General features: G+C 42.0%; 1 protein-coding gene across 2 annotated transcripts in view; it reads right to left on the bottom strand.

Moving 5' to 3' along the window:
• Positions 1 to 25,666, bottom strand: part of FLT1 (fms related receptor tyrosine kinase 1) — a 109,441-nt gene extending 83,775 nt beyond the window's left edge. Inside the window, exons 1-4 of one of the 2 annotated variants that reach the window (XR_009964119.1) lie at positions 25,358 to 25,662; positions 9,942 to 10,038; positions 9,420 to 9,640; positions 71 to 195 (exon numbers count right to left, since the gene is read on the bottom strand). Coding sequence is in view for 1 of the 2 variants with exons in the window: in XM_062615109.1 (XP_062471093.1) it covers positions 71 to 195; positions 9,420 to 9,640; positions 9,942 to 10,038; positions 25,358 to 25,565 (651 nt within the window). In the remaining variant the exon portion in view is untranslated. Of the gene's footprint in view, positions 1 to 70; positions 196 to 9,419; positions 9,641 to 9,941; positions 10,039 to 25,357 lie in introns of both variants that reach the window. The other variant, XM_062615109.1, reaches the window with a different exon arrangement.
• Between the last annotated feature and the right edge of the window lie 302 nt (positions 25,667 to 25,968).

Here is a 25,968-nt window from a genome sequence, read left to right as displayed (position 1 = left end):
GTTGTAAACAGGCAAACAAAGAAAGCATCATCCGCAATAACACTTTCAGAGCATGCTTGGATTGAAGTACCTTTTTTAAAGTAACAGCAATGTTTGGTGCTGTAACTCTGCATGGAATGATCATTTCTCTTCCCACAGTCATGTGTATTATTTTAGGAATATCACTGTGCATCTCTACAAATGGGCTGCCTGTATCTGCAAGAGAAGAAAAAGAAAAGGTTAACATTTGAAATTTTAAAACAGTGTATGGAAATTGTAATGGTGCATACAGCCTTGAAGAACAGGGTTAGCCCTGTCCATAATGAAAACTAGGCAAAGTCCTCGAATCAATCTTTTGTTTACTTCTGTGTAAACAAGTTCAACAAAATATAGCTAAGTATTTGAAAATATTCTTGTCCGTCAATATCAATAGCAGCATTTTAGTATCTCCCTTTAAAATCCAGGATAGTTGAAGTACATTTTTGCTATTACAGCATCATCTCTACTGCCAAGAAACATGTTTCTTATTTCAGGGCATTTCTATTTTGTTATCACTAGGAAAAGTAATTATACGGGAAATGAACTGAAATTGACTTATCCAAAAATCCCTATACAGTACACGCTCCTGCTCTCTGTAGAGAAAACTTATGAGAAAAACTCAGGTGAATCCACCAGGAGAAAGACTCTACTGTGATTATGTAGCCATATTTTCAACTCTGAGAATACAGACTAGTAAGAGTTAATTATTCTCCTCTTTCCCGCTACCAAAATACCAATATGTCTCTTTTTTAAGTGACAAGGTAAATGAAAATGCCAGGAAAACATTAATTCCTTTTGACTCAATAACTAAAGCTTGGCAGAGTAGTTTACCGTCCCTTGAACAATCCGTTTAACAAAGGGCATTGTCATAAATAGCTTGCGCTGGGAACAGGGAACATTGCTGCTGCTATTGTTTGAACCACTTAACAAAGAGGGGCTCAAGCCGCAGACTCTGGCTCCAAATCTTCTTTGCAGGTGTTCAGATCTGAAGGTTTGGGTTGACTCACATCGCAGATAGAGCAGCTCAAAATTCATGTGAGACTTGGGGTTTAATTCTTAAAAATGTGGAACATTCAGATCTTAATTCTGTGCTTATCTACAGCTCCAATGTTTTTTCAGGCAAATCCTATTATTCCCGCTCAGTCAAGAGTCTTACAAATAACAATGGAGATCTTTCTTGGACAAGAAATGAGTAAAGCTAGCAAGACCTGACCCTTTATAAAACCTCAAATTGTAATACTTTAGTCAAGGGTTCTGGCCCCAGACTTCTGCATGTTGACCTATGTTCACTCAAGTAGTTCTTCAAATACATTACTTTTGCTTTTTTTTCAAAAGTTTGATCTGTACTTCCCATAAAATTGTTCTGCCCTTAGGATCTTGTTTTATTCAACAGTATTTTTGTTTGAGACATCAAACACGAAGAGAAGCAAACTCTAATTTATACTCAGAAAAATCCTAAAGTACAGCATCTCAAATGTACTTCATGACATGGAAAAATTTTTCCTAAAGATGTTTAATGAAACTGCTACGCAAACTTTCTGAAATGAAAACCACAATGCTTTATTTAATAATAATAGGTGTCAAATGTCCACCAAAATCGTAAAAGGAACTTATGAGTAATAGAGGATGCATATGTAATAAAAAATACCCTAAGGACTTGTTAGGCTGACGTTTCCTCTGCAGTACGATGCAAGGAAAGACCAAGAATGAACCTGTTTGTAGAACGGTGAAAAGAACCTTTTTTGTTTCAGGGACTGCAGCCACAGAAGAGGTCATCTGGCCCTTAACATCACCAGACAAAACGATTTACTACTCCCTAAAGAATCGTTTGTCTTTGTCACAAAATCAAGAGCTCCTGCCCAAAACCAGCAAGCTTTGCAAAGTAGTTTCCTGTATCATAATCTCCAGATCATTATAAGTGTGAGGAAGAGCTGTTCTGGGGACTGCCGGTACAGCCTGCAGACACAGTGTCACCACTCACTGATGCCAGTATCAAGGCAGTGGGGGCTGCGCAGCTCAGGCCTCATAGGATTCCAGCCCATCCAAAGGCAGGGACAGGAAACGAGCACAAAACACCAAGCTTGGCTTTTTTTCCTTCTACAATGGAAACACACGTTCGCGCCTCAAGAAGTCAATGAAGTGCTCTATAAAAGTCAACTAAACACCCCAGCTGCTCTTGGTAGGCTTTAAAGCTCAGTCACAGCCTTTCTTGGTACACTCCCTGCAGAGGTACGCCAAAGCGTCTCCATGCCCCCGCCATTCGCGTGCAGAGCTCCCATTTACATCACTGGGGACTTCCGCCATGGGCCGGAGGGCAATTGATGGCCCCGAGTGCTCCAAATGTCTTCCTGCTTTTGATTAAAAGAAATACGCACTGTGTTTCCTAGCACAGTTTTGTTTTCATAATGAGTGTGGAGGCTTTTCCTGATTCCCTTTGATTTTATTCTCCTTCCGTCTTAATGGCTATAAGGGGATACTCTCAGAGTCTCAAGACCAGAATCTGGTACAGGTTCTACCAGCCTGGATCAGGTAAAAGTGAACCCACAGCAGGTTATTTCACATTGGCAGGATATGCCAACAACATGGAACCCTTCATTCCCTCAAGTAATAGCACTCCATGCTTCTTTTTTCCCCTCATCATAGCCCTAGCTATTGCCAGTGTCTTTGCTACGTTTCCTCTCAATTCCTTCCTGAGGGAAAGTAAATGCCATCCTTCCCTGAGCAGCCAGCTGGCAGTCCATCTGGGATGATCTAACCTCCCGCCAGAAGTCTTCTGGGCCAGCTTCATTCACTTTTAGATTCAGAGCGCTCTAGACGTAAAAAGAACAGTGTGTATTAACCTATCTTGAAGACCACATCATTCAGGTCCATTGGGGTTTGGAATGGAAAATTTAAGAGGGTCGATGTTGGTTTTTTTTAAGTTAGGGGTTTTGTTTTTTTTTATCTCTTCAGAGCTGCCTGAAGGAATAGCAAAATGAAAGATGGACAGGCGGAATATTTGCATATGCTAAAGGTTACTTTGGAAGTCAGTTTGGTGTATTTTTAAATTGTGCCTGGAATTACTGACTGTGTGCTGGTTTGACTGCGTTCCTTACAATATCTCTCAGTTACAATCAACATGAAAACACAAAGAGCATTTATGAAATCACAAAACCCATGAAGGTTACTTGCTATATTGTTAAAGAACATAAATAACAGCTTTTTATTAAGCTGGCTGGCAGCCAGATACAAACTTGATAAGAGACTTAACACGAGCAATATTATGTCTGGTATCAGTAACCTGTCTAGGCTATTTATGGGTTTTGCACAAACAACTAAATTAGCCAACATTGAAATGCCAAATTCTGCAAAGATGGAGAGGTTCTTATTTCCACAAGCTTCAGCTACTGTTCTGGGGTTTGTTTTGTTTTAAATAATCTGAGCTATGTAAAACAGAGCACTTACACATACATTTGCAAGAAGAAAGTCTCTGCAGGAAAATCTGAGTTTCTTGAAATCTCTGAAAGCTTGTCCTCTGAAGTTCTTCCAAAATACCTACTTATACTTGGCTCATCATTAAGATCTTTTTCAGGCTGAAAGAGCCAAAATGGTTTCCTCACATTCACATAACACCCTTTCCCCTGATGCATGTGGAGAGAGGACCAGTCTTTGCTGAAGTATGGACATGCAAACTTCATTAAAGTTAATGGGCCAATTGCCAAATTCCCTTTTCCATTGTAAGAATTCACCCTAACCATCTTTATTTATCCCTGCTAAATTAGTAAGGCTATTCAGAATTAATTCAAGGGGAACCTTTCACACCTGAATGGCTCTCATTTCACTTGTGTATTGAAAATACAGACATTTCTCACGAGGATGGCCAACTGGTAGTGTTCTCACTGGGAAAAAAAGGGGAATTCTGCCATGGGGTTCATCTAGTCTGCTGTAGACACCCATTTTATGATGAGATGAATCATGCTCTAAGAAACACACCTATTCAACCTGCTCACATGTAGGAGTCTATGTTCCTTAAGAAGAAAAGAAAAAATAATCTCATTTTGTATATCTGGAAGCACAACACTTAACTGCAAGAAGAGTTTTTCCACTGTTGCCTCTTCTTAGCCTATAAAATTATACTTTTCAAATGCTTCCTAAACCGTGAAGGAAGACTTGAGATAAAAAATTAATAATCACAGATGTCCAGGGGAAAACAAAATAAAAAGGAGGGGAATACTTTATATCTGGAGCACATTCAGACACAAAACATTGCTAGCATAACTGTACAGTGACTTTTAGTCAGGGTTTGTTTGTTTTCTTTTGGGGCTAGTTATACTATGCTATCATCAGTGTAGGTGATGATACACTGATGATACACAGTTAAAACTCTTAAGAAAATATATTCTTACCTACATTAGCCGGGAAATCCACACTACAGCAATTAACTATGGTCAGAAAGCAGTCTCTGGAAAGGCTAATGGACATTAGGACCATTTTTTCAGATGTGTCCCTCCCTTATGATGCTCCATCTCAGAAAAGTAGGAGCCATAAGCCTTGTTGAGGAAGGACCTCAGACCGCTTAGTGCATGGTCTTTGATGCTGCCAAGGCATCCATAGATGTTCCACTCAATACAGAGTACTATGATGTGAAGTTGATATACACACAATGACAAACATGGCAATTATAAGTGATTGACGTCAGCAAGTCCAAGAGGGGTCTGTTTTGTAACAGGAACCTCATTAGACACTAAAAATGTGTCTACATACTTGATACAGCTGTAGCATAGTTTAATTTCAACTAGTTTCCTTTTCATAACAGAAGCACTATCATATTATTAACTCTGACAGTGTAAGCCAAAACCATAGTGCTCATATGTTAAAACTGTACCAAAAGCAAAGACAGAAGAAAGGCACAGGGTAGGAAGAGTTTCCCAGGCTTCAGCTGGTTCTTCTATCAGTACATTTTTTTCTGAATAAAAAGGAAAAAGAAGAAGTTCTTCCTTTCTGTTAGCTTTTCTTACTGCTTATTTCACCTGTTGAATTATTTTGACTTGGACATAACCGATCTTAAAAGACCATTTTGGGGAACTCCTTGGATGCCTTTCTTGCTCTGCAGCATTGTACCTTTAGGGTTACAGAAGACAATCCAATCAAGCTAAATCTTAAATCCATGTCAGTTCTGGGGCTGGACCTAGCTATCTGTCAACATGTGGACCTCCCAGGGAGATGCCATACACTCAGCACAATTCAGCATTAGAGTTTGAAAAGGCACTCAAAGCCCCAGATGTTTTATCATGTCAAAGGCTTAAATTTTGAACCATTCACTAATGCTAAAGCACTTCGTTTTGGACTGTCCAACCTGAGACACATCTCAAGCCAAATATCGCAAACTAGTTGATATGTTTGATGTTCTAGGCATTGGTGAGTACAAGTACTCTTAGGACTTGTACCTTTTATTCCCCAGCTTTGATTTGTGTCACCCAACTTAAACCATTTCAAAGCAAGACATCTATTCTAAGCTTGTTCTCCAGATTCCTTGTAAAGTCATTGATGCGAAATACATATCAGAAGAAGGTCCTCATTTAAGTACAGAGAACAGACAACTGACTCAGCCTAGAGGTCTGATTTTAAAACAGTATTTAGAATGGTGCTTGATTGAAGCACCAGTACACGACTCATTTTGCAAGGAAAAGCGTGCAGCCAGAAGACACGTACAGCAGGAGTGTGAGGAGAGAGGAGGAGAGGGAGAACACTAAGAAACGGGATAATACCCTAAAGCCAAGTAAACTTCACCTAGAAAAGAATTCTTTGTTGCAGCAGCATGAAGGCATTACTATTATATATCAGTAGTTGAAAGCTGTCTTCACCATAGGAAGTTAACAACACATTACTTCAATCTGAACCAAAGTTTGCTTAAATTCTTGCAAAAATTGAACCTTGATATATCAATTTAATTGAATTTACATGCTTTTCCTCTGTCATACCTTGATCAAAGACAAGAGACAATGGCATGCACTTTTTTGAAGGGAACAGCACTTTTTTTAATGAAGTGAATGAGCTCCAGCGACTGTAAAAGAGTATCTTGGAGATACCAGTACAAAGACAGGCAGAAAGAAAAGCCTTTAGCACTGCCCTAGGGATATCTGAAAAGGATTCAAAACAGTCTGCTGATCATTTGGTGTTTCTTATATGTCTTTATTTCATAAATACCTCTTTTCAAGCAGAAAATAGCCCATGCCTCACTCTAAGGTATGCAAAGTGTGTTCATTACAATCTTTTCATCTTATTACCAGGCTGCAGTTGTGTAGCAGAATAAAGACCTGAGTAGTTTTGGGTCTGAGACAGTGAAGAAATTGGCAAAGAAGCTTTGCTTCATTTCATGCTTTTCCCATGGCTTGTGGTGGAAGTCAGGCCATCAGTTTCCTTAGAGCAAAGTCCAAGGCTCTTAAGAGAATTCATTTCCCTTGCCTGTTGTCTCAATTCCTGAGCTGTGTGTGGTCAAGAGTTGCTGCCGCACACACTGTACACTGATTCCCCTGTGCAATTCAGTAGTGACCTCTCCAGCTGAAAGAAGGGTGGTGTCAGGACTAGCTCCTCTAAGAGAAGTCACCAGCCTGCCTTGTTCTTGATCACCCAAACACCGGACTTCATAAGGGCTTCAAGTCATCCAGGGGCACATGGGACCTGCAGTCTCCTCATCTTGCACCTTGAGGTTTTTTTCTTATAGAAGCTCATCTTCTGCCATAGCATACACTCATTACTGAACCAAAGGACTTGCTGGGTTTATTGTTTTGTTGCTGGTTTTGAGGGGAGAGGGCTGTTGGGTTTTATTTAATTAATTATTTATTCTAATGCAGTTCATATTCAGTATCACTCTAATTACGGAAATGAATAACATTTTTGAAACAATAAGTGATGGCTTCCTGTACAAACAATATCAACTTTCCTGATTCGGATTCAGTGTTTGTAAATAGCAACTAGCATGCTAAGACATGGGAAACAGGCACCTTGGTGATCTACATGGAGCTAATATGGGAAATGGACAGACACAACGTCCTGCCACAGGAAACAATACAAAACTAGTATGGACCCACATTTTACAAATGTTTGTTTACTAAGCACCCACAAATTTGTTTAAAATACAACTAAACTCAGGAAAGGTAGTCTTCAAACAGGATTTTGTTACCCCATTCTCACTCTCACTTGAGCCAGATAGTTGAATTTCACGCATGTTCACAGAAACAAAGACATATATTAAGACATTCCTAAGTATTTTCTTTCCTAATGCTACACTGATCAGAAAGGGTGACTTTTGGTACTCAGTATCTTGTTTCTTTTCAACTTACTCTACAATTCTTCCTGATACTGTAAAATTTTTGAGGACTAATATACCTTTCCTACCTTAGGGCAGAGAGGCAATTTCAACAGGCATGAAATGAGCTGTTACCTTGCAGCTTCCCTGACTACCAGTAGTTTGCCCTAACTGTCATATGGGTTTATTAGGACACAGTCAACACTGAAGTGTTGAAAATTTATTTTTAATTAAAGTGATTGTCAGAATTAATTGTCAGAAAATTAAGATGGCAAAGAGGTCTAAGCTTGATACAGGTTTGTCCCTTAAACATTTTATTGGGTTTTTTTTGGCAAGTAAGGTAAAAGAAGAAACATAATCTAATTCTATCTTCAACATTGACATCAACATCTAATGACTGAGTGTCCTTGAAAAAAATCAAGAAACCAAGACACTTAGGCAGTCTTCCTTAACTGATCTGGGAGGGGTGGGAGTGGGTAAATGGTCTGTCCACAACTATTTCTACAATGATATGTTTCTCTTCCATCACTGTGTGAATTAGGGAGTTAATCTTGGCTCACATACACCTAATTGAGGAACTCTTTCAGATGCAAACAAGTTATGCTACATACAACTCAGGAAAGAGGTGAAGAGTTAGAAAGATTGGTTGTAGCTTCTATTTCTAAAAATTCAGGATATGGAAAAATTAACACTTCAAGTAGGAAAGCGACCAAGAGAACATAAAGAAATCTCTTTATATCGTAGAGTGGGTTTAGCAGAGAGGTTAGGTTCCCAGTCAGAGTCACAACCATCCTTGCTCTTTTCATGTGGCGAATGGAAAGGATTGTGGGTAGATCTAACTAGAGATGATATCTAAGGTGGGAGTTTCAAGAGAGTTCCATGACAGGAAACTTGCAAACATCATGCAAGAAATTATTAAGTTTCCTAGGCAGCAGGAAATGTTGGACTCTAAATGAGTAACCGACTTTGCTTATGCTTCCATGGATGCATTTGTAGTTGATACCCAATGAATTGCATGAAAACAGTTGGGTGAGAAAAACCACTCTGCAGTGTATTTCAGGTGAAGGAAAGCAGGATGAACAGCATAAGTTATTAAGTAATTCTCAATAACACACAATAATGAGGGGATCTTATTTTCTATCAGTGCAGTGAGAGGTCCACTTTATTCTGCTTTTTCACAGCACCAGTCCCACTTTGTGTCACAAAATTAAAACAAAGGCTAATTCACTCTGATTTAAATTCATTAGAAACAGCAGAAACTTCATTTGGAAAAGTTCCAGTTGCACATTCTCTGTAATATGGGCTTTCTAAATCTTTGAATCTGATATCTTACAGTAATCTATTAATTTTATTATGTAAAAATCATGAAAAACTAAAATATAAAATTAAAACAAACCCCTAATTTCTTCTTTCATTATTGTGTCTATTGAGTTCAACTGTTCTGAGAAGTATCTGATTAATACTCTACAAAAAAAAAAAACAAACAAACAACAAAACAGGATCAGAAAGTAATTTCTGTAATAGTCTAACTACATTGCACGATACTTGTCTGCTGAATGCAATTCTGTGTTTAGATTGATTCCATTTATTCTAGGTTTTTACAATCTGTGTAATGTGGACTACAGAATATGACTCAACACGCAAATAGTAATTTTCTACAGCATGAGATAATTCAGAAATCTAGATAAACACCTTTGGCATCCTTCAGGTGCCTAGAAATCTATAATCTTCCACAGACATGTTAAAGTGGACATTGTATCAGACATATGGTTTCCATCAGTCACCATCTGATTCTGTAAGATATGATTTCTCTGGTACCCATTTCACAGATTCACTTCTAGTCTACTTCCATGTGGAGTTCTATTTGCTCTGGCAGACTGGGTGAACTGAGTCTTTTCCTTTCTTCATATTTTCCTAACAGATAACACACTAGCATTTGTGTTTGCAAGCTCTGAGAGAGCAGATTTTATACATTGATCGATAAATTACCACACATTTTGCATGGCTGAAAATATCATTCAAAATCCTTTATTTAACCACAGCTGAACTGCCTTACTATCCATTTTGCTGTACTGAAATGCAAATACCAAGAAGTGTTAAAAAACAATCTTACCGTTAATAAATACATAAACTGTAGATTCCTTCTTCTTTTTTGCTGGACTTGTTGGGTATTTGCAGCTATAGTTTCCAGTGTCACTTGCTTGAGTTCTGCTCAAGGTCAGGCTGCTGCAGGACTGCTTCCCATTCCTTCCACAGGCATATTTAATTACTTTCAGCCTTTTGCTATCCTTACTTAGAGTTTCAGGCAAAGACCATGAATGAACCATTTCCCCCCTGCAAATACAGATAAGGAAGCAGAAACAATTATGTTGGGCTGCAATTATATAGCTCCAGTTCCCAAGCTTTCTTTTTATTATATCAGGCTATTTCTGGGGTTTTCTTTTATCTTGTTTTCCAAAAACAACAACAGAAACAACAAAGAACTATCAAACAATTGCCATTGAAGTTCACTCTCCACCTTTCCCCACAACAGCAGCTTTCATTTTTTTCTAATTTCAGTTACAAAAAAAAAAAAAAAAGGTGTCAGGTGTATGAACTCTCAGCCAAATTATCAGAACCCAACTCAGCTGGTTACCTGCAGGCGAGGTCTAAAGACTGTCCTGCTTGAACAACGTGCTGTGTGCCATTTATACTCAACTCAGGAACTTTTAATTTTGATCCTGAACTAGATCCTAGAAAAACAAAGAAAAGGAAAAAAAAAACAAACATTAACAATGACAAATCATTCTGTTTCCAGTCCACTCACATTTATGATGTTACAATGGAAGGGAAAAGCAAAGAAAATGGGGTGCCCCCCTCACCGCACATACTCTCTTCCTGCTGTCCTGACTCAGGACTCACATAATCTTCCACAAGAATTACTCAGGAAAGAAAGCTGGAATGAAAGCTATGCAAGTTTCAGTCACTGACTTTGCTCTCAAATTGTTCACTGAGCAGACCATAAAGAAAGTTCAGGACCTTGCAGTCACATATCTAACCAGGGAAGCATGCCCTCAAGCACCACTGGCTGCATTTCCTTAGGAAACACCACCATGACAGCCCCTTCAATGGCAAGGGCAAAAGTCGGCCGCTTCCATGGCAAGAGCCACATATTGATCTCTAAGATACTGAACTCTTGCTCAAGCCGCTTGCTGGAAAGCTGTAACTGCTCTGGAAGAAGTGAAAAGGGATTAAGGATCTTCCCTTCCTGACTGAAGGTGCCAGCACTGTTACCTACGGTCCCTCACTAGCTGCAGGCTTCCTACCAGTGAAGTGGTGTCAAAAGGTAACCGGGCAGCTTTACACTAAATTTTGAGAACAAGATCAAGCACCTTCCAGACCAGGTTTGCAGTTTATTGAGAAAGCAATCATGTCAATATGCCCCAGCCATGGCCAGAATATTCTGGTATACATGAAACCCTAGGTATCAGCAACACATGAGGTGGCTTAGGACACTTGAAAACATCCAGGCAGTTTCTCACAGGCCATGTGAAGGTAATGTTTAGAGTCCATGAAAGAGCCCCATGGTCAGAAGACTAGAGGAACATTGGACCTTCCCTTTCATCTAGACAGCAAGTCCTGGAAAGGCCCCATATATTTGCCCCATAATAGGCTACAGTCACAAAAGCTTTCATGGCAAGCAGACAGAATTGCATTCCTTGGGGAAAAAAACAGTCCTTGATCCATCCCATTGCCCTCACACTGACAGCAAAGTGTTCCAGAAGCGAGAAACATAACAAGAAAATATTTTCAAACAGTTCAAGTCAAAAAACAGTTTAAGTCTAAATCTGGACCTGAACGCAATTTGTGAAGATTTCGGTGTTGTGAGAGAGGAGCAGAGGGCACCCTGGATCACTTTACTCCAAGTATTCTGTTGTCAACATACAAGAAAAGGAGCATCACGTAAACAAGTGTAGTGCAGATTTTCCACTAGAACTCAGTCAAGTACAGTTTCAGCTTTCCTATTTAAAGCTCTTTCAAGAGGTCCCTGTCATAGCCAAATATGAACAGCCATACACACCAAACATACTAGCAATACACAAACGTTATTTGGCTGCTATGTATCACCCACTGGAAAGGTCTCCTCCTTTGCTGACTGTAGAAGGAGCTCTTGGACACCAACTCCGGCTGAGGTTGGCAACTGAATTTCGGCTGCATAAACACTCCAAAGGCAATGGCTGCTCCAAATTCAGCAGCTTTCACCCAGCAGCAGATGTTGCCTCAGATTAGAGGCTGAATAGCAAAACTTTGTTCTGAGATGTAGACTTGAACTCCTTCAGTCTGAGAAAAGCCTAGACGCCAAGTCTCCGTTTTTGGAGACAGATGCTCAAAGCACAAGTATTTTGTACAAAAGGTGAAGAGGTGCTGCCCTCATCTACTGGTTTGGGGGCTTAGGTTTTGCTTTTAGGAGCCAGATATGCTTCATTTGTCAGCATTTCCTGGCGATTCCACTACAACATCAGTGGAGACAAGAGGTCTAAATCACCTTCTGGAACTTCTAGCACTAGCCATGAAGAGAAGCAAATAGCCTATTAGGTCTGCAAATCTGTTTGTTAGAGGTGTTCAGAGACCCGTTTCTCTCCCTCAGCAATATAGGAAATGTACACTGTAGGGGTTAACTAACTTTTAACTAACCTTTGGCATCTAAGTTAGTTACATTTATGTGCATTTTTCTTTTTAGCCCCATGTATCTTATTTAAGCTGTGGCTCCAGTAGTTTTTCTGTATATACTATCATCCATCCCTCTTGAAAACAAGATTTAAAGGGTACACTTAAACTTAGACTTAAACTAAATTATAGCTCACTTAAACAGGCTTCAAGCAAGGGCATAACAAACCTTGAGAATAAAGAGGTTCTCTGAACTGCAGTGCAAATATTACCAGGAATTTGACTGATGATGCTGTACAAATACACATATTTCCTCTCTGATTTCTCTGGACAATCATACTTCTAGCTAGAAATTAACACATTTTGCCAACTGCTAAGAAGGGACAAAAATGATGCAGCAGATCTCTGAAGAAACGATTTGTTACATGATATATTGCAAACACACATATTCTCACCTACCATTTATGGATCTCAACTCTGAAATGCCAGGTCTCCCTAAGAGCACACTACGCTTTTATGAGAGTCTTCCATAGATGCTTACAGTCTATGAGTCTACTCAAGTGCTGTCCTTGAAACTAAACACTGAGAAGCTGAGATAAGATGGTATAAGAGCTTAGGCAGCTTCTTGAAGAAAAACCCAAGCACTTTGGTTGAGTGGGCCCGTCAATGCCCTCCAGCTAAACAATCTGACAGTTTCACAAAACTACCATGTTCCTGAATTTCATTTGTATTCCTCTTGTCATCCTAGAATTGGAGGCTCAGATGCTCTCCCAAGAACGCAGTGTTCATCTTCAGCTTTATGAATCCTGTTCCTTACTTCAGGGGGGAACCTGGCCTCAAGCTTCCCTGAACTTCTTATTTCAAGCTCTAAAAAAGCTGAAAGCAAGCAACAGTGTATACAGACAGTTCAATATGTATGAAAAAGCTATCAGTAATAGTCTGCCAGACCGGATTCCATTAGGATCAAAGCCCAGCTGCTGGAGTTAACAACATTCAACATAGTTGCTAGACAACAACATGTAGGTTCCTTCCAGTGTAAAACCAATGGAAAAGTGGAAAATCCATACGAGTGACAGGCAGTGAAAGCAAGTCTGTAGTGGCTGGTGCTGAGTGTTTGGCTTTGCTCAGCACCAGCACCCTGACCAGCAGCAGAACCAGCCATGCAGCATCATGCTGAGACACGAAGACCAGTTTGAGTGTGTAGGCTACTGTTGTTTTCAAAGTCTGCCAAAAGTGAATGGCAAGAAACCATTATAAATGCTACAAACTCTTGATAACTTCACAGTGATATAAGCAAAGACGTCCACAAGAAAATCTCGAGATCTGTTTTAAATTCAGCGTACCAAACAAGACAGCCTGGAAGCCTGCATGTCAGAAGATCTGCCTCAGAGTTATTGAAGTCAAATGAAATAAAAAACAAAACACAAAACAACCCACCCAGATCTTTTCACTCATCCTGTAGGCAACAAAGAAACCCAGATATATTGGGCACATATACAAACTTTTGCCCTTTTACACATGTTACATATATCTAAAAGATGGCACAATATCTGTAAATATTGTGGGTGGGATCTCAATGAGTGCTTGGTGTTTGTCCAGCTTTGTTCCCATTACTATAAACCAGAGTTTCATCATTGAATTCAAGTAAAATTTAGACACTTAATTCCAGTAGTTAATCATATTCAGATTCAAGACCGGACATCAGTGTATTTGGCATGACATATCAGGTTTGTTACATACTTATTCATTTAGTTTTTCACTGAAAAAAAGCTGAAGTAAATCTTATTTCAAGCCAATAATGTTGCTTTTACAAGTATGTGAGACAATGCTTTTACCAGCAAGATTCTAAGTCTTGAAGAAAAATAGGTTTATTTGACATCCTATCTATTCATGGGTCATTAGCTTCCTTACATTTTTTAATGCCTCAAAACAGGCGCAGAGTACAAATCCAATAGAGTTTTACATGTTTCTCAGAAAAGAGAAAGGAAGGAGAACGGCAGGAAAATTCCTACTGTCAATATTTGGAAGCAGATTATGCTTTCTAGGTACCTTCTCTGGGCATTTTATTTGACACAGTCTTTTCTGAAGGGTCATGGCTCAACAGGACATGTTCACTTATTGTGCCTGTCACTAAGCGACCATCAGCAGCCTACCCTCACACTGACCTACATCGGGGGGTGCAACTTCTTTTCATGTGACAACAGGAGAACTAATTAATCCTGATAACTGAGGAATCTCCTGCCATAGGGAAAGGAGTGATTTTTGGGAGCATATTCTATTTGCTTCAGAAGTCTTATTAGATACATATGAAAGTCAGTCAACAGGGTTGCTTAATTAGTGAGCAAACATTAATTTAGATTGCAAAAGTTAGCCATTCTGTCTAAAATAAGGGAAAGACTAATCTTTATTTTAAGAGGGTGTAATCTGTAATTTGCAAGGCAAGAATAAATTTTCTTCAATTACTTTCTGCCTTGCAAAAAGGTGATCCTCTTCCTGAATGAAATAAACATTTAAATGATCTGTTAACCAAAACCACTGATTACTAGTAATCAAAAAAAGATAAATGAACATGCATGTATTTTCCAATATGATGTGTAAATTCAGTTTTACAGACAAATGAGTAACTATGCACATTTCATGTAAGTCTCAATTTCTTTTAAAAGGATAGATCTGCTGAACAGAAAAGCAGGAGCACATTCTGGATTATTATCCCCATTCTGATTTATCCAGCTTCTACTTTCCAATTTCTTTTCATATACTGTAAATTTCTGCTACCTTTGACTAAAGAAAGCAAACCCAAAAGCTGGCTTTATGGGTTAGTTAAAAAAAAGTGTTAGAAGCTATCAGAAATTTCCTTCAAGTTAACAGGTTTGGTGGCCTTTTAACATCTTCTTCATAATTTGAGGCTGAGTGATTGTCTTCCAACCACTCCAGTTATCCTGAACATGTTGACTAATATTTTTTCACCCACACAATGAGAGGTTAAGGAGAATGATCAGTTTATCTTTGCAATTTCAGTGTATACAAAGAATCTGACCTTTTGGGTTTAAAGTGCCATCTGTGGGCAATAAAGTTATCCATCATGAAGTAATTGTTTCAGTCACTGTTGGATTTACACATGTTTTAAGGCTTGTTAAACATAACCAATCCTTTGTGTTTTTTACCATCAAATATCATTTCCTCCTGATTCAAACACATTCAGCCAAAATGTATTTTGTAGAAGACACTCCTGCACTGGAAAGAGAGTGCATGAGATGGCTTAATAGGGTCTTCACCTCTCTGTGCTCCTTAAAACATGGGTCATTCAGTTCAAATGCAGCCCAGGACTTTACCCTTGATCATGAGCACTTTCTTATGAGTCATCCCATTGAAGGGAATGGGAATACCTATGGGTGCAACTAATAAGCAATCGCAGAATCCGGACCAGATTCTTAGGGGCACAGTAGCATCCAGTGGGCTGACCTTCAGTGTGTCTTCAGTGAAAATGAGCTGACTCTGATATGTAGAAGCACCTTAACCAGAACATGGCTATCAGCTAGCGTCGTATGAGCTATACAGCTTTCCTCTGTTTTCATAGAATCATATAATCATTTTGTAAGGAAAAATAGAATATCAGTAATTTTCTTTACTTCAGAGCTCTTCTTGACAAGCTATCGTATTACCATCTCCTCTAGGTACTTCAGGCCATTCTATAGGTGAGTATAACCTTTTTTTGGTCAGACAGTTGTACCTATGCATAGTAATTCCAATTACGTCATTACAACAAATCACTCAAAAAAAATTTATTTTTTTTTTTTTTTTTTAAAGGAAAGAGAAAGAGAAAAAAGAACTTGTGGTCAACTCTGAAGAGCCATTTAAAATTTACATCTGACCATAATGAGGAATGTTGACCAACAGGTACTCCTAGTTTCATGAACACTGAGATTCTCCTCAGCATCAATACTTGCATTAATAAGATAGGAGAAGTTTTAGGCAGAGTTGTCTCAAAATTTGCGTGGTGATTGGAAAACAATTTTCTTTCTTTCCTGCTTGAAGTGTGAAAGTCTGGCCTGGTCCTCCCACAGGACCAGAAGGAAAAGGGATCACGCTGGATATTGAAGCTTTCTAAGCTTTCTACTTCCGTGATTGCTGGTGGCTGGGAAGAGCTGCTACTTGAAGAAGACACTCTTTATCTCTATGGCAGCAATAGTCCCCATCTCACCTCTGTCACCTGGGTTTCCCGTGCTCAGGCACAGGCAAAGCAGGCAATGCAGCCTGGTTCCTGCACACAGAGGGAAAAGCATTGCCTGTGCCTAGAAAGAGCCTCCAGAAAACACCTACAGTGCTAAATCATGAGCCACCCTGAGATTCAGAGCCATTTCTCAAAGTCTTTCAGATGCCATCTTGGTCTCAGTTCTAAGGGGGACCTCACAGTCCTTCATACATCTAATTTCACACCACTTCTCTGACACAAATCCAAGTTTCACACCTGAAATCTGCAGAAGAGAAACCAGAACAGCTTATCTGTGAGAGAGCATCTTTGTCTCAGCTGACGTTGACAATTGTCCGGATAAGCAAGCTCACGATCTGAAGCAACAAATTCCAACCACCATTTCAGTCAAACCAGAACTTTGTGGTGACATAGAGACTTGCAAAGGTTAACAGACACATGGGTCTTTGGACTGCAAGGTAGCTTTGTCCGCTTGTGCAAAGAAGGGCACCATGGCCAGCAAACAGAACACTCTCAGGGCAGAAGCAGCAGCTCGAGCTCTATCACTCCTCAATGGATCTATTACTCACACATGCTGCTGTTGTGACTGAAATACATTCTCATCTGCTTTCAAAATCAAGAAAGTTGTTGGAAGCCACTTATAAAGTATACATCAATGCATAAAAATCATCAATTCATTAGTTTGCCCCTTTCACTTCCAGAAGAAACATCCCAATTATCCAGTCTGATGTTCTGCAACATATGACAAGTGATTTCTGGAACAAATCATTAAATCTCATTAATCTCAACTATAATTTAAGAGTTTAAAGCACCATCAGGACAAAACAGCCAGACAAGAAAATCAATATGTTAACGGATGAGAACATTGGGCTGCTGAATGATATTACTCTATCGTAATACTCTGCTATATACTACTCCATTATAATGAACAGCATAAGATTTATCACAGTAGATCAGAAGAGTCCTGGGCAGATTGAAAATGCCTTCACTCTGTGACTCCACACCTTGGAACTAAAAACCCATCAGCAGGACAAACAGAAATGCAACTCCCCAAGAAAGGCCTCCAAAGATACAGAAAGATGCATGTGTCTATTATTTGAGCTAGTGTGCCCTTACTCTCTTGGTTCTGTATCTCACAGCAAGGGATAAGAGTTTGTCCACTATCTGTATGTGTTTGCCGTCCCTAGATGTGTATGCACGCTGATATAAGATTAGGTGCTATGGAGGCAAAGCAAAACACGCAGGAGGTAAAAACGTAGCAGGTACAATTCTGATAGTACTGCCTTAACACCTCTGAGCAGTACACACCATTATGCCAATATGGTCTATAGCTGTAGATGTGAACAAATATATATTTCCCCAATAACTGTCCAATGTTTTGCCAGTATTTGCCCTAGTTGCCTACAGAAGAGCCTGTGGTAAAGCCATTTTATTAAAGAACAGGAGAGAGGTTGTTAATTTTAAAAAAAAAGTAGATTCAGAAATTTAACACGCTGAAATCACAGTTGGTTATTTGAAATAAATCTGGCTAAAGTTACTACCAATTAAAACTATTACCACTTCCCATCATACCTGGACAGCCAAGACCACTCAGTTCAGTGCACTGTGCCCACACAGCACCTGTCTGAAGGCACTTCCTTCACCAGAAGGTTGTGTCCCGTCTGTGCTAAAGTCACCAGATTACTTTTGTGCATGAGCATGGACACTTTACATAATGCCAATTAAAAATAAATTTCAAAATTTAACATTCAGAGAAACTGTGAGAAAAAAAAAAAATAACCTTAGTTACCTCTTTTATGCGTCCAGCTTTAATAACTCTAGAAACTTATCATCTGAAATGAACACCTTTGACACTATATAGCCTGGAGAAGTTGCTCGTTTCATTAGCTATATCAAGAGAAAAAAAACAGAGTGGGAATAAAACCTGCCAACATTTTTATAAAATCAACAACCTTTTTATTTCCCATTGAGCATATGGAACTGAAAATGGGAAGCCAAATGTATAGTCTAACACCTCCATTATGAACTCTTATGGGATCGTCACTGAGACGAACCACACCAAGGGGCAAAATGCATACAGATGGTGTGAGTTGAGAAAAGCAAGAGTAGTATCAGAGCTGCAGTTGTGACTCCATCATCTGCCCATCCAAAAGCAATCCCATGTGATCAGTCACTGGCATTCACTCAGGAGTATGCCTTCACACCTCCACGCATGGTTAAGCTCATGCTGCTTACAGGAGAGTAGGTAGCTCTACCCATATTATGTCCATGAGCTATCAGATCTACTCTATCACTTACTGACACATCAGCAATCGCTGTGCCTCTGCTCTAATTCCACCATGAACAGATCCCAGCACATAATCATCAGTTCAATATTTCTGAGAAAAGTTTATCCCATTAGCTAGTGCAATAAATATGTATTGATATGGTATAAAATCAAAACATTTCTGTGCATTAAAACAGACACACAAATAATTTAGAATCCCTACACAGAATAAGGGGGTTCATTTTCTTGACCAAATTAAATTTCTTCACCAACTTCATGCTTAGATTTGTTACAGATTCCCTGGCAGGAATAATTAAGCGATGTAACAGGATGGAACTGGAGGACTGTTTCATATAGACATACAAACTGCCTACCTGACAGTAACATGCCAGCTCTGCCAGTGACACAGGCCTGTCAAATTAATCTGGGGCTGCACTATTCATCAAGCTGTGCACAGAGAGATAAATTAGGAACTATATAAAAGAAAATTTGAAGCAAAGTTTCAGGATTTCCACTTTGCTGAAAGCTGACGGTTATTATTTCCGATGCTCCATCATTAAGGCTGAACTGTCCTGTAGCGTTCCAAGACAAAAAAAAAATAAAAGGCCAAGGTTGGGAATTGACTTTCCATCCACCCTACAATCTGCAGAGGAATCCCTTGCAGCAACTCAAGAGACTAAACCCATTCTGAAGTTAAATGATAACCATAAGCACAAAGTCTACAGTAGGTATGCATGTAGAAAGCTTCTGGCAAGCTTGCCTATGCCCCAGTTTACTTTGGGAAATGTATAATTATTAATATTTAGAGAATAGATCAGGACAAACATTCATTACAGCACTTCATGAGATGATAAAAGGTGGGTTTTCACCCAAACCGCTACCAGCACATCAGAAGAAAAATCTCTGTATTACACAGTATAATGCAACTTAATCCCACTATGTTATATCTATTTGCCATAAACACAGACAACACCTAAATTTTGGCAGATGTTAATTTTAGTTTCCTCAACCCTCAATCCCATGGTTTCTACTAAATAATCATGGATTTTAGATCCTTCTACAAAAAATCTCCAGAGAGGAAATTTATTATCAGATAACTGCTTCCTGCAAGGTTCCTTGAGCCTCTCCTGAAGATCAGATGCTGGACACCAGCAGAGACATGACTTGGAGCTAAATAGAGCCCTTGTCTGATCCAGAATGGCAACTCTCACGCTTCTCTTAACACTAGTCCATGGTGATCCTGATGAGAGGTTCTTCCACAGAGGAATGACAATCGGAACAAAAGGGGCAAATTCCTTCACTCTGTGGCAAGGAAGAATCCCACAGGAAGGACGCTTAAGTGAACTATGTGAAATTGTGAAATTCCTCTCATGAAACGCCCTCACAGTCATCCCTTGCCACTCCCCACGCACTAAGCAGGGGGTCCTATTCCCAGAGCACAGGCTTCCCAAGGGAACTTCTGAGGAACAGAGACATCTGCTCACAGGTCTCCAGCTCTGTGAGGGCCACCATGCCCTGCCTACTCCAACCCCACTTCCAGGCACTGCACGGAAATAATGTCACTGTATTGCCACAGCATCTTCAACCCACTAAAGTCCTAGAAACAGCCTCCTTCTAACCACTTCCCCATCCTTCAGCTGCTCTAATAGCAAAGAGCACATTGTTTCAAGGCCATAACTCCAAAAGATGGAATACATTTAGAAGGGATTGCATTTAGCAGGGCTTAGTGCCACGTATCAGTGGATGTTGGAAGAGGGGCCTCACCACTCAGAAAAGTCACGCAAACAGAAATCAGCGTCAACTGCAACACGCTGGATAGTGCTGCCATCTAAATATGTTACAGGGATGACTTAACATTGTAGGTTCAGCACAACAACGAATCGGGTTGATTCACCCTATCATGGACAAATTGATTTTGGTAATGAAAATCAAGTGGGATTTGATGAAAAAAAAGTCAAGGTAGTAAAATCAGGTCACGAGGAACATGAACCTTTTGCTTTTCTATTAACACAAGCCAAACAAAAGTCTGGGAAGATGATGAATAAATCACTTAGGTGTTTCACAAGCATCTATAATGGTCTTTAATACAGATGCATCACAAGCAAAATCATCCTTCTCTTCATCTTTAGGCTGGCACATTTCCAAACACCACACCACACAAAAATCCAAATACCAAACATAACTTAATACACAAGAAACAGTCATCCACACTCCCAGTCCAAGTTTCTTCATACATCTCTATGGCTCAAGACTTAAGTTTCAGAGAAAAGTACCTCTAAAACATATAGTTTCAAATCTTTTCCCCCACACCCTTGTGTTTCTCAATCTGTTATTGCTTTGCTAAGTTCCAGCATGAATTAATTCTGCTGGGCACAAAGGGCATGACATTGTGCCATGCTTGGCTTTGAAAAGAACACTAATGCCTGTATTTTTGCTTTTCAATCTGCTGCTTGCAGATTTTTCTTTTAACTAACTACCAGGGTTTATGCAATGCTGACCTCCAACCTTGGGGGAATGAAACTGGACTTCTGCATCTTGATAGGAAAAAACTGTGTGGGCACCTTCCTGACAATCATGGGACCAACTTCAGGGTGAGCGGTCCCCACATGGTGACCAAGTCAGGCTGTTCCCAGCTGTAATACTTGGGAAAGGTTGTTTCTCAGTTGCAGGAATATGTGTAGTAAGGATGCATCACAAGGGCAGAGAGAGAAGAGCCTGGTGCTATCCATGGGTGGAATTCCTGCTCAAATATACACAGAAACATTTCCCCACATTCCTACAAATACTGATAGAGGGGAAAAAAACCTACTGCTGCGGGAAGAAAGAACTAACAGTGAAGGTGTCTGTGGAGGTAGCAGTTTACTTCTTGAAAGGTCTCACACCAACAGGAGAGATTTGCCTCCAAGAGCAGAGGTGACTGTGGTGGGGCATCCCACGCTTCATGGCAAAGCTTCTCTTGCCTCAGTCTCACTTTCCTCTCCCTCTGGGGCTGCAGCAGGAAGTCCCAATCCCTGACTTTGGGGTATTCAAAGAACCATTTTGCTGATAAAGCCCCACAGGACAGAGACTTCTGAAATGTTGAACCTTAACCCTCATCTGCTGAGTTTCTTCCTTTCCCAATCTCAGTCGGACACAAAAACTAGCAAGCTGATAAACATTGTGCTTGAAGTTTCCAAACCACATTAAAGTGAAAGGACTCAGCAACTGTCCTGAAAATCTGTACAATTTCCTTTTGTGCTACACACCCACACAGTGTGAAGGGCTACTGGTTTCAGTATTTGAAGCATCTGATAAAAAATAGGCTCAGCTTGTTTGTCATTGTTCACATGTAAAAAAAAACCAACCAGCCAAGACCACCAAAAAAAAAAAAAAAAGAGATCTTCAAATCTTCCCAGCAGCAAAATTTTAGGGTTTTAAATGCAGCGTTTGCTTCTGCATATGAAGATCTTTACTAGGGCATAGTCCCAAGTCCTGATGTCCTCCAGCAGGAGCTGTGAATCTAGAAGATACTAGCCTTGCCCAAAGGAATTGCTCCAGATTTATACCAGCTATAAGAGAATGAAATCTAGCTTTGTGTCCAGCATATGAGCAAAACACCTGTCTAAGAAAACATAAGTGATGAAAGTGATTTTCTTTAGCAATGCCAGAAAGTTTGATACTTAAACTCCATGTATACATTTCTTAAAAGCCCGTGTTATGCAGCGGGGTCTAACTCTTCTCCCTGATGTGAATGCAGACTGGAATTTTTAAGGGAGCCCAGTTTCCATGAAGATCCAGAAGTGGGAAACTCAGTTTTTTTTGGACTCTATTAAGATCTCCAGCCCTAATCCCAGGTTAGACCACTGTAGCTGCATATGTGTACAGCTGCTTCAGTAAGAACTTAAATTCAATTGAAATCTTAACGGGTGAACATCTACCAGAATAGCACTTTCAGAGAAGTCCGGTTAGTTATTGCAAGAAATTAACCTCAGCATTGATTAGATTTGACCTGGAATTTCTTCCTTCTTTTTTTTCCATCTGACCATGAAATTGAAAAGTTTGTCATTTGCTGGGGATTTTGATGAGCTAGATCCAACTGGAGTAACTGAGATTCATATTGCACTGTTCACAGGTAAGATTGTAATAGAGCAACTACCTCCTAGTTGCTAATTATGAGGTATTGCTTTGGTGTGGAAAGCTGAAAACACAGCCAAATTATCATTTTATGTTTCTGGAAATGCAGCCACATAACCCTCAATCTGATGTAGAGTCTGATCTCTTCAGGGTTTAAACCCAGTGCTTCACATTCCCACATGCTATCAATTAAAATAATTGCCATGCAACTTGGGAGATTGAATTTTATATGGCAACAACATTTTCATGCTGACCATTATATATACAGTCTTTGGCATAAATGTATGCAATACAGTTTGTGAAATAAATATATACACAAAACACAGACTAAAGTATTGCTCTTTCCCATGTTAGCCAAAATACGCATGTGCATAGAAATGCAAGAGAGCTGAAGCATCTAACACACACGTCAAAGAAACAATTTCCTTAATCTTATTTTTCAAATGGGGACTGTCACAGCTTGCAGCTTGAATATTGCTTTGGGGAAATTTAAATTATTAAATATGTATAAGGTAAAAGACCTCCTTCTGTTGCTTCCTTATAAAGCTCTCTCTAGTAACTCCTGAACCACTGCCTATTTCTCTGAATCTCCTCTAGTACTTGCCAGTAAATGGAAGCTCAGCAGACACCCGCAAAGACTGAATTAGAAGAGTGGGCCATACAGTGGTGATGAATCAGTTTCATCAAGAACACTTGAAATGGGAAGTGCTGGACAGCTCGACTAATAGTTTTAAGTAAATACGCAGGAAAGGAGGGTGAAATGGGAAGAAATGCATAGAGTGCTGCATGGTACAATACATCCCATCACTTCATCCATAACTTTGAGACTTTCCATGCAAATGAAAAAAAAAAAAAGAAAGAAGATGAAAAAAAATATTAAGAGTTTGGAAAAAGTCTAAATTCATAATTTGGATCCCAATCTCTTGTACACTTAATGGGGGGATATGCCTTTCCCGCAAAATGGTTGTAAAGGCACTAAGCAAGCTACAGAGAAGCACCTCTGCAATGCCTACCACACCTGAACCAACACAAGGATGAATGCCCCGAGCACTAAGAGGACCAGGTTTTCCCCTGAACAAGCTAAGTTTTCCCCACTGGGACTGGTCTAGGGTGCCCATATCCCTGACAGAGCCTGGAACAGGAAGGTGAACCAGGGTCTCTTAAGGCTCCCAGGGTCCATCTTCTCCCTGGGCAGTGGGTTTGCCATGATTTGCACAATGGAAAACCTTTCCGGCAGGAAAGAGGAAGCCAGTCCCCTTGCAGAACTGGTCACTGCAGGAGCCCATGTGGGCGCGGGACGCCGAAGTTCAAGCTCAAGCTGTGAAGGAAGCCTCGCAAGGATCTGAAACCCCCATTTCCTGTATCCAGGATGGGTGCCCCATGCCTGTGTCTATTTCATCCTGGGCATAAGAACCTCCTTGACAGGGACAAATAATGTGGGGAAATTAGCACTTTCCTGGGGAAAATAAAGGGAGAAAAAAAAATAATAATACCCATGTAGCTACACCGAAGTTGATGAATCAGCACTTCCCGAGCAGGAAAACGTCTCGTCGGAGCGGCTCCGCCAGCTCTGCTGCCCGGCAGCCTCGGGACGTGGCTGCCGCCGGACGGCAGCACGGGCAGCCCACGCTAGGGCTGCTCCAGCACCGCTCTGCGCAGAGACCGCTCCCGCGGACTCAGCCTTGAGAGACGGGCAGAGCCTCTGGCCGCCAGCGCTGGGGAGCGCGGCGGATCGGGAGGCAGTACCGCTAAGCAGAAACAGCACCACTAAGCAGAAACACCGCGCTGCTCCGCCGCTGGCCTTCACACCTGGCCCGGGGGCAGCTCGGGCTCTTCCTCCCCGAGACGGGGCTTGCTGTCGCTGTCCGCCGGCGATGCTGCGCGCCGGCACCGCGGGGTGCACAAGGGGAGACCCAGTGGGCGAGGGCTGCGGAGCCGCCGACCAGCTCCGATCTGTTCCGCAGGGCAGTCCCATGGGTCGGCTGCCCTGCGGTGCCGTAAGCCCACGGCGGACCTGCCCTTGCCCGGCCCCACGCACCCGCGCTCCCAGGTGACCACCAACGCAGCGCTGGGACGCGCTCCTGCCCGCCGACGCTCCGGCCCAGCAGAGCCGGCTCCTCGCTCAAAGTAAAATAAGACTCTGTTAAGAAAAGTAAATCCGCACTGATCCGTCCCGGCACACGCAGCGCTGAGGGATGCAGGCGCCGTAGAGCAGCTCCATCCCACTCTCCAGAGAGACGCACGCCGGGTACCCCCCGCAGGCAGCCCCGACCGACGCTCCGCTCTCCCGCCCGGGCGGGAGGTAGCAGGACCTGGATTTTTAAGAAGGAAACTGACACCTTTTCTGCTTCACGGGGGAGGCTGACACTTGGAAACAAAGTGGGGAGGAAAGAAGCTTGCCCTGCGGCCAAGACATGCTCCCTTTCCGTGATGCACCGGTTCGGACATTTCCCGGATTGGTTGATCCCTGTGCCCAGGAAAGCCTCCCGCCGGCATCACTGCCTTGCCTGGGGCAAGGGATGCACTGCGACCCCTCACCGCTGGTACCCCCGGGGCACACCGCCGGGGATCCGAAGGCTAAGAGCCACTTGAGATGCGGTGCTTGGCGACCCTCTGAAAAGCGGGGATCGATTCCCCCTGCTCTGCCCAAGAGAGAGAGGCGGAGGGCAAGCAGGTGCCGCCAGCTCCAGCCAAGCAGGGTTCGGCGGGGCTAGGCGGGAGGCGCCGCCCAGGAGGCACGATGCTGGGGCACGTCGCGGAGAGCTCTGCGCTGAGCGGGGACTGGATGGGGCAGCGGGTCCCGGCGGACCCTTACCTGCGAGCAGGAGGGCTGCTCCCAGCAGCACGGTCCCTGAGAGCAGCTGGCGGGGCATGGTCCTGCCCGCGGGAGAGCAGGGTTCTTCCCCTGCCCACGGCGGCGAGGCAGAGGCAGAAGCTCCGGCCGGGCTCCTGCGGGCTCTCCTCAGTCCCAGGCTCCTCCTGCGGTAGCGGAGATAACGGCGCAGCGAGGTGCGGATCCACATCCAGCAGCCCCTGAGCCCTCCCCGCCCGCGGAAAGGGAGTGTCCACTACGAACCGCCCTGCCAGCTTCACCTCCCGCGAGCATCAGTTAGCAGCCAGCCCCGGCCCCGCTGATTTATAACTTCTCCACCCCTCACCGCGCACCCTTCCGCCCCCCCGGCCCACATCCTCCGCCTGGAGCACGCCCTCCCCGGACGCGTCCCCCGCCCGCCGACGGGCACGGGGCTGCTCTCCCGCGGGTCTCCCGGCCCTGCCGCCCCCGGCTGTGCCCTCCCCGACCGCCGGAGCCCGGCGCTGGGAGGTTTCCAGCCACCGGGGACAAGGCGCTGCTGGGGCGGGGAGCGGGGCTCGCCGCCTGCCCGTCGCCGGGCACCTCCGGGGAAGGAGCTCAAAGGGGTTGCGGTT

This window comes from Pezoporus occidentalis, unplaced genomic scaffold (assembly GCF_034315485.1).
Source record: "Pezoporus occidentalis ecotype Australia unplaced genomic scaffold, CSIRO_AGI_Poc_V1 ctg18, whole genome shotgun sequence".
In the NCBI taxonomy this organism is placed as follows: Eukaryota; Metazoa; Chordata; class Aves; order Psittaciformes; family Psittacidae; genus Pezoporus; species Pezoporus occidentalis.
Note: the sequence above shows the minus strand (reverse complement) of the source record. Positions and strands in the feature narration are given on the sequence as shown.